Source organism: Magnolia sinica, chromosome 9 (assembly GCF_029962835.1).
Source record: "Magnolia sinica isolate HGM2019 chromosome 9, MsV1, whole genome shotgun sequence".
Taxonomy (NCBI): domain Eukaryota; kingdom Viridiplantae; phylum Streptophyta; class Magnoliopsida; order Magnoliales; family Magnoliaceae; genus Magnolia; species Magnolia sinica.
Window position 1 is genome coordinate 84,399,023 of NC_080581.1, and position 9,028 is coordinate 84,408,050.

The window sequence follows — 9,028 nt, forward strand, 5'->3', positions numbered from 1 at the left end:
CTGCATAGGAATTGCCTGTCCCTTCAGCCCATTGATTATTTAACACGTATTTGATAACGATCAGGTTACCCCGCTTGTCACGGACAGTAAATTTCTCGTCCTTCGTCACGGTTAGCATTGCTTCATTAAATGCAGTGTATAATGACGTGGCTCAATTAGATTTCTTATTTGTGGCAAGCTGGCAAGCAGAGAATGAGGACATATTTGACAATGTCAACGCATGGCAATGTACGGTGAAAAGCAGGGAAACTGATGTACACCAGCAGCGTACATGATGGGAACGGATGGGCTACTCGCCTTCCACCGGCCCAGTGGCTGATGGTTGATGCTCTGTGGGCCCCACCATGATGTGTGTGTTTCATTCATTCCGTTCATCCATTTTTACAAATCATTTTAGGGCTGTATACCAAAAATGAGAGAGACATAAATCTCAGGTAGACTACACCACAGGAAAACAATGATCATGGATATCCACCATTAAAATCCTCCTATGGCCTACTGTACTGTTTGGCATGGGGAGTAGCCAATTCATGAGCGAGTATTAAATATTAATAAAAGAAAAAGTAGAGATTGAGAGGAGGATGCTATCCTGTTAAATAATTGAAGATAGTTTCCGTTTCTTTGTCAAATAAGTGTGATGGATTTTGAAAGCTAAGGAAACGTTAAGTATCAGAGAGAAGAAGAAAAAGTAATGGCAGAGAGTGCTGTGAACTTCTTAATACAAAACTTGGGGCCTTTGCTGGTGGATGAAGTGCAGTTGTTGAAGGGGGTCGACGAACAAGTTCGTGAACTCATAAATGAGTTCGAAAGCATCAGATCCGTCTTAAGGGATGCTGACACAAGGCAAGATACCAGTGAAGGCCTCAAGACATGGGTGAAACAAATAAGAGAAGTTGCTTACGACGTCGAGGATGTTCTTGACAAGTTCATGCTTGGCTTAGCACAAGAGCAGAACAGCTCCCATGGATTCGTCGATTCTCTTCATAGACGCATCAAGCGGTTGAAGCCGGGCCATCAGATTGCATCGTTGCTACAAGAAATCAAAACCAGAATCCGTAAGATTACGGAGAGAAAAGATGCTTACGCTCTCAATGGAATAGAGCAAGGTTCAAGCTCCAACAACATGAGTGATCAATGGTATGATCCTCAATTGAATGCTCTTTTCATTGAGGAAGCTCATCTTGTGGGCATCGACATGCCAAGGAGCCAATTGATCAGATGGTTAAGGAATGGAGATTCGAGACTCTCGACGATTTCGGTGGTCGGGATGGGTGGCCTAGGTAAGACCACTCTAGTAAAAAAAGTCTATGATAGCCAACAGGTAAAAAAACGTTTTGAAACATATGCTTGGATCACCGTCTCGCAATCGTTCAAACCGGAGGATCTATTTAGAAACATGATAAAGCAATTCTTCGAGGCGAATGAAGATCTGTCTCCCCAAGGAGTAGATGCGATGACACATGTCGAGCTAATCCAAGTGCTACGGAGCTACTTGCAGAACAAAAGGTATGTGCTTGTTCTAGATGATGTATGGGAGGCACATGTATGGAATTTCGTAAGCAATGCATTGCCCACTGGTGAATATGGTAGCTGGGTAATGATCACCACACGCAAAGGTAACGTTGCATCATCTTCTTACATCGGACCCTCCAATCACATCTACAACCTTCAGCCTCTGCATCCAGAAAATAACTGGTCCCTCTTTTGCAGGAAGGCGTTCCAATCAAACGAGGAGAACAGCTGTCCTCAGGAATTGGAGAAGCTTTCTCAAACTTTCGTCAAAAAATGCTGAGGACTGCCTCTTGCGATTGTTGCATTGGGTAGTCTTCTGTCAATGAAGGGCAAGACGTATGTTGAGTGGGAGATGATTCACCGTAGCCTTGGATAGGAGTTTGAAAGTGATGACAATCTTAGAAGCATGATGAAAATATTATTACTCAGTTTCAATGACTTGCCTTACTAGCTACCTGAAATCATGCTTCTTGTATTTGAGTATTTTCCCAGAAGACTATATGATTAAGCGTATGAAACTAACTCGCCTATGGATAGGTGAGGGTTTTGTAGAAAGAAAAGTAGGCAGGTCAAAGGAAGAGGTTGCTGAAGGTTACCTCAATAAGCTCATCGCTAGAAATCTGGTTCACGTGGCAGAATGGAAGTCTAATGGCAAGGTGATCACTTGTCGCATCCATGATCTTGTGCGAGAGATGATTATTCCAAAATTCAGGGAGGAGCATTTATTTGCATCTTCTGTTGAAGAGAACACAATGCCATATAACAGAATCCGGCGTCTGTCAATTTATAAAGATGAGAAATTTCCAAAATTTGATGGCTTCTCCTGCCTTCGCTCGTTGTTCATTTTTGGTGCGTAAGGACTATCTAATGTCCCTGCAATCACTTCATTTTCCAGCTTAAGGTTGTTGAAGGTGGTCGATCTTGAAAACTCGTCCATGGAAATCTTTCCTGATGATCTAACAAGCTTGTTGCATTTGAGATACTTAAGCTTGGAGAATACAAAGATCAAGAAGCTTCCTAGTTCGTTGGGGAGGCTAAAGAACTTAGAAACATTGAATCTTAAGGGCACTTTCGTATGTGAATTGCCGGTTGAGATTCTCAAGCTCAAGTGCCTATGCCACCTTCTGATTTACCGCTATTATCACGGGTTTTATTTGCCTTATAATAATATAGATGGAATTAAGGTGCCTGCTGGAATGGGGAGTATGAGATCCCCACAGATGTTGGAATGCATAGAGGCAGAGAGCGGCATAATTAGAGAGCTGGGGAATCTCCCCCATCTGAGGAGGTTAGGCATTATCAAGCTAAGAGTGGAAGATGGGAATGATTTGTGCACTTCCGTTGAGAAGATGGACTACCTTCAGTCCTTAGATGTGACATCAATGGCTGAGGAGGAGGTTCAACCTGCATTCTTTATCGGATCCTCCGCTGCCTCTTCAACGCCTACATTTGAGAGGGCGTTTGGAGAAGTTGCCAGAATGGATTGCCTCGCTTCATAATCTAGTACGAGTTCATCTGAGATGGTCCAGATTGAGGGATGAATCAGTCAAAGCCCTTCAATCACTGCCCAATTTGGCGGAACTTATTCTAGAGCGAGCTTATGATGGAGAAGAGTTATGTCGCGAGGGCAGAGGATATCCAAGACTCAAGCAATTATTGCTCATTGAGTTGACCGGGTTGAAGAGTGTTAGGGTGGAGAAGGGAGCAATGTCTAGCCTTGAAGAATTAGTGAAGGCGCCATTGTTGCTCCAACACGTCACTAACCTCAAAGAACTCTACCTGTGTGATATGTCGGAGGCTTTCTTGAAGGGGCTCAGAAAGGATGGAGCTGAAGAGTTAGTGGATTGCATTCGCCACATCCCACTCATACGATATATAGACACTCAGACATACACTCTATGGGATTTGTCATGATTCTGAAGAGCAGTTGTCAGGTGAATGCTCTATATTTCCCTTCTTCCTATTTACACTATATTTTTGTTCTCTCTCTTTTTTTTTTCTTCTTTTTAAAGTACTTGCATTTTCTTATTCTTTTGTTTTTTAAATGACATTTTTACAGTTGTTTCAAGGAGGTCGGTTCCTCTGAAATTATATGGAGTAAGCTTTGTATGTGCCTTACATCTAAGCTATTCATCCGTTTTGACCATTCATTTTAGGGCATGGCACTCCAGGTGATTAGATAGGCATGATTCTGGGGCATCCCATCACCATGGGTTTCTTTTACTTGATGCACAGGTCAGATGGTATGCACATTTAACATGGAATCGGATTGGGTGGTGTTGGGCTCTGTGGGGTCCACCTTGATGTATGTGTTCTATCCATGGTGTTCATCCGTCTTGCCAGCTCATTTTAAGGCATGAGCCAAAAATGAAGTAGATCAAGAGTTTTAGTGGACCACACACAGTAAACGGTGGTGATTGAATGCCCACCATTAAAATACTTCTTGCAGGCCACAAAAAAGTTTTGGATCAATCTGGTAGTTATCTTTTTCCTTTTTTCAGGTGTATGTGACCTTATCAACACATTATATGGTAAACATTACGTGGACCGTAAGAAGGTCTCGACAGTTGGCTTTCAATCACCACTAATTCCTCTGTTGTGGTCCACTTAAGCTTTCGATTTGCTTCAATTTTGTGTCCAAACTCTACAAAGTGGGTGTATGTGGTTTATCCACGTCATCCATCAGCTTTTCCAGCTTATTTTAGGGGTTGAGCCCAAATTTTAAGCATATACAAAGATCAAGTGGACCATACCATATGAAACAATTAGAATAATGATTTCCACCGTTGAAACCTTTTTAGGGCCTACAGTGATGTTTATTTCTCATCCAACCTGTTCATAAGATCACACAGACATGGATGAAGGGAAAACACAAATACAAGCTTGATCCAAAACTTCAGTGGCCCTCAAGAAATTTTTAACGGCAAACGTTCAATTCACACTGTTTCCTGCGGTGTAGTCTACTTGAGCTTTGCATATACCTCATTTTTAGTCTTAAGACCTAAAATTATCTAGTAAAATGGATGGACGAAGTGGATAAAATAAATAAATCATGGCGGACCCCACAGAGTTTTACTCAGTACACAATCCGCTTCCTTATGAGATCCTCACAAATCCTGTTACATGCAGAAGGTAAAACACCAAAATTCTATAGATCACACCATATTGTTCTGACAAGATCCACTTCTTTAACAGGGGCGCCTTCTCATGTGCCCAGAAATGAGTGCAGTACAAAGCGTTGGTGGGCCACACCTTCTGCCTCTAAGTTCATGCATTTATGTTTTGGCTCATGATTACTTTCGAGCAAACATTTATTGGAAGGGGATTGCGTCCAACAAGGGATGAGAAAATGACCACTGTAGACAAAACCTTTTACCCAGCGGTTTTTATGAAGGAAGACAAACTTAAGTTACCAAGTTAGACTAGCACGTGCGGACAGCGACTTTGAGGACGAAACTACCCCTCCTTTTTACTGCCGTTGCTTTTCCTCTCCCTTTAACAGAAAACACATGCGCTTTTTCTCGGTACAGATCCCTACGTTCCATTGCAACGAAAAACCGACGCACGGCCGTTTTACTTATCATTTCCCTTACTAAAATTCGAACTTTATCATCTCCATATTATCATTCTACATTTGGCATTTTCTATCTTGGTGAGGGTTACGTAGAATCCTTCAAAGTGGTTGCACCTCCGATCTTCAGAAAGGTACAAAATAATCCCTCATTTGAAAGCATTCGTCCTCAACTTGCATTGAGCGAGGCTATGGTTGCGGGAGGTGCAGATATTAAAAAAAAAAAAAATACCCTAGTGTGGTTTATAGATTCTTTCCTTTGTATTATTGAACAACGATTAACTAGGTACCTGTGGAAATTCAGCTTGTAATTCAGCAAAGGTGCTTGGTCAAACTTAGCCATTGCACACTTTAATTTGAAAAAAGAACTCACAGAAATTGAGACGAGTGGAAGTCAACGACAATTGATCGACTACTCATCGAATTTTATGTGAAGTTCGGTGAATTTCATGTCAGGCTCTTATAATTTCATTTGTTAGGCTTAGTCAATTTTATGCGTTGATCGTTCAAATTCATGTGAAACTTGTTTAATTCCATTTTAGGGCTCACTCAATTTCATTTTAGAGTCGCTCAATTTCATGTTTGCCCAGCTCAATTTAATGCTATGCTAGCTCAATTCAATGTTTGCCCAACTCAATTTCATGGTAGGCTCGCTCAATTCAATGTTTGCCCAACTCAATTTCATGCTAGGCTCGCTCAATTCAATGTTCGCCTAACTCAATTTCATGGTAGAATTGCTCAAGTTAATGTTTGCCAACTCGATCTCATGCTAGGCTCGCTCAATTTAATGTTTGTATTGATAAATTTCATGTTTGCCTCAATGAATTTCATTCTTGTCTCACTGAATTTCATGTCTGTGTTGCTCAATTTCTAGTTTGCCATGCTCAATTTTCAGTTTGCCACGCTCAATTTTCAGTTTGTCATGCTCAATTTCAGCTTTCCTCGATCAAATGTTAGTTTGCCTCGCTCAATATTTACTTTACCTTGCTCAATTTTCCCTCTTCCCTTGCTGAATTTCTTGTTTGCCTCGCTCAATATATACTTTACCTTGCTCAATTTTCCATCTTCCCTTGCTGAATTTCTTGTTTGTCTTGTTCAAAATCTAGGTTGCGTCGCTAAATTTCCAGGCTTCCCTTGCTCAATTATTTATTTTGTGTCACTCAAATTCGAACTTCCCTCGATCGATTTCATTTTTCCCTCGTTCAATTTGTAGTTTGCCTTGCCCAATTTCTAGCCTGTCTCGCTGAACTTTCGCTTTTCCTTCATTGAATATCTAGTTTGCCTCGTTCAATTTATAGGCTGCCTCATTGAATTTCTAGTTTGCCTCGTTCAATTTATAGGTTGCGTCGCTGAATTTTCATGTTTGCCTTAATCATTTCCATGTTTGCCACGCTTAATTCTAGTTGAGGTTTATTCCATTTTATCCGAACCTCGCTCAAATTTATCAAGTGCTTGATATTTAGTATTAATGTATATGATGTAATGCTTAAATTCTTATTACTCTAATTCTAATTAACCATGTGTAGAGAATTTAGCCTTCTATCCCCTTATGGTACATTTGTAATTGCTTAAATATAGGTATATTTCTAGTAGATATGACATGAACCGTCAAATTGCATTTTATTTTGTCTTATACACCATACAATTTGGAATATTTGTTGAATATGGAATGAACTTTTAAATATTCCAAATTGCTTAACCATACTTGAGATTGATATGACACATTTGTGGGCTGTCATTTGAGCTTAGAGGAATTATAAGAATCTATCTTAAATTCATGTGTTGATGTTTAATATAATGATTTGATAATATGTACAATTTAAAGAGCAATCTGGACAAAATTTAAGGGATGTACGTGGGTACCATGATGCCATGATGTATAACATCCACCCATGACATATGAGCTTTACCGGGTGCTCAATGTAAGCCACATGCTGCTCCAGTTACTAGAATAGCTAATTGAACCTATATAGAATTCCCTCAGAAGAAGTAAAATTGCGAACCTAGGGACGTAAAAGTTTAGGACCTTAGGAAATTTCAGATTTAGTTGTTTGAACGTAGAAATGAAACTTAGGTTCCCTTAAAATCATTAGAATAGCCATTCAAACTTGGTTGGAATCACTTTGGAATTATGACATTTGAGAAGATAGAGACTCAATATTTTAAGTTCTCTAGGAAATTGATTGCATAACCATGAAACCTAGGAACAAAACGTAGGTCCCCATTAAAAACTTTTAGAATGATTGTTTGAACTTAGAACTAAACTTAGGAATTATGGGAGAACAAACAATCTGTTATGATGTATATTAGACTAAACAAGAATGTTCCTTGAACTTGACCTTCATTGAACTTTTTAGTAACTTAGGATTTGAATTTTACCATAATTTTCCTTAGTTGAAATTACATTGCGAAGGCACTCAATAGACAGTAGGTGAAATGAGTTTAGGCATTGTAAGCAGTTCCTTACCCATTACATTGTACATTAGATCCAATTTAAGCACTCCCTACACTTAAAACTCGCACTAGGAGTTAACAATGAAAATTCAATAAGAAATCTCATAAGTTAGAGATGATATTTCTCATAACTTTTAGCAATTATCACTAACTAGAAGCAAATGTATAAAGGTTTGAGGAAAAAATTCCAGCACTAAATGGAGCATATTGAGAATAGGATTTTGTATTTCGAATCCTCAAATACATCTCGTTGATCAGAAACAACATCTCTCGTGTGCTTTAACAATTAGAAATAATTAATAGTGAAATTTTAGGTGAAATTTCAACCCTAGACTCTGGTTGTTGAGACTATCTTTGAAAATATATGTAAGTTTAACATATTTTGAACCCAAATCCTCATGTAGAAATGTTAAGTTTGTATATTTTTTTTTGAAAGTGTACTAGGTCATCATAGAATTGTCCCTTATTAAAATAGAAGACTATATGGATATCCCATGATAGATAGCATCACTGAATTTAACAAGCACCACATGAAATCATTCTTATCTCTGAATTTGTAATCCATATAAGCTCTTCTTGTTTATTTAAAAAAAATTAACGCATTGTTTACATTTTATTTCCTTAAGCTATGTATCATCGTCATCTATTATGGAACGTGAGTACTCGCTCCTCTATTATTTAATCGAGTTTTGTCATATGGCAAGCTTCCATTGCTTAATGATTCACTAATATAATGTCATTGTATCGGTTTTCAGATAATGTCTACTACGAGAATCATCTGCTGTTATGGCGGGAAGATTGAATATGAGAACAAGCGATACTCGTACACTGGTGGGGATTCGAAAACTTTTTCACTACGTGTCGAGACTACGTACGAGGAGCTTCTATATAGAATTTACAGGATTATTAAGAGTCAACCAACAGATTGTGATATTAGGATGAAAGTAATGTATCCTTGCACAAATGAATCAATCCCTCCAACTGTAATCGCAGACGACGATGACGTGCGAGAGTTCCTGGCAACACAGTTGGAGCATTCGGATAAATTCATTCCCTTACTCATCGAGACAACGCAACACATTAATTGGAAAACACACATAGATAGCTTGCCTGAGGAACATGGCGTGGAATTTGAATACAGGGCATCTCCATTACAAGTGGTAGTGAGCAATGATCAACTGCCCGAGCCGCCTCAAACATCAAACTTTGTGAGTAGCCAAGTCAGCTGGGCATGTGACCTTAACCTCACTTATGAGTATATGGCACCGCCTTTAGCAACAACAGCAGATCTGCCATCATCATCCACCACCCGAGCTGTACGTGTAAGCGACACTCCGCTTTCAGACCTTGCTAAAAGTGGAAACTTCATCACTCGTCAAGTTCCCGTGCCATTTGATGATGCTGCATTCACCAATGCAGCACTGCTAGAATATACAGATTCGTTGGGTGAACCGATCGATATAGCTGTTGGACAAACATTTAAGGACAAGA

At 39.5% G+C, this 9,028-nt stretch overlaps 1 protein-coding gene across 1 annotated transcript; it reads left to right on the plus strand.

The window, feature by feature from the left end:
* The first annotated feature begins 691 nt into the window (after window positions 1-691).
* LOC131255283 (disease resistance protein RPM1-like) lies at window positions 692-1,792 on the plus strand. Its single transcript, XM_058255976.1, has one exon. The coding sequence runs from the start codon at window positions 692-694 to the stop codon at window positions 1,790-1,792; it is 1,101 nt and encodes a 366-aa protein (XP_058111959.1).
* The last annotated feature ends 7,236 nt before the right edge of the window (window positions 1,793-9,028 follow it).

Bases quoted from the DNA above. Each gene is read 5' to 3' on its own strand.
- LOC131255283 (XM_058255976.1), top strand. From the start codon at position 692: ATGGCAGAGAGTGCTGTGAACTTCTTAATACAAAACTTGGGGCCTTTG.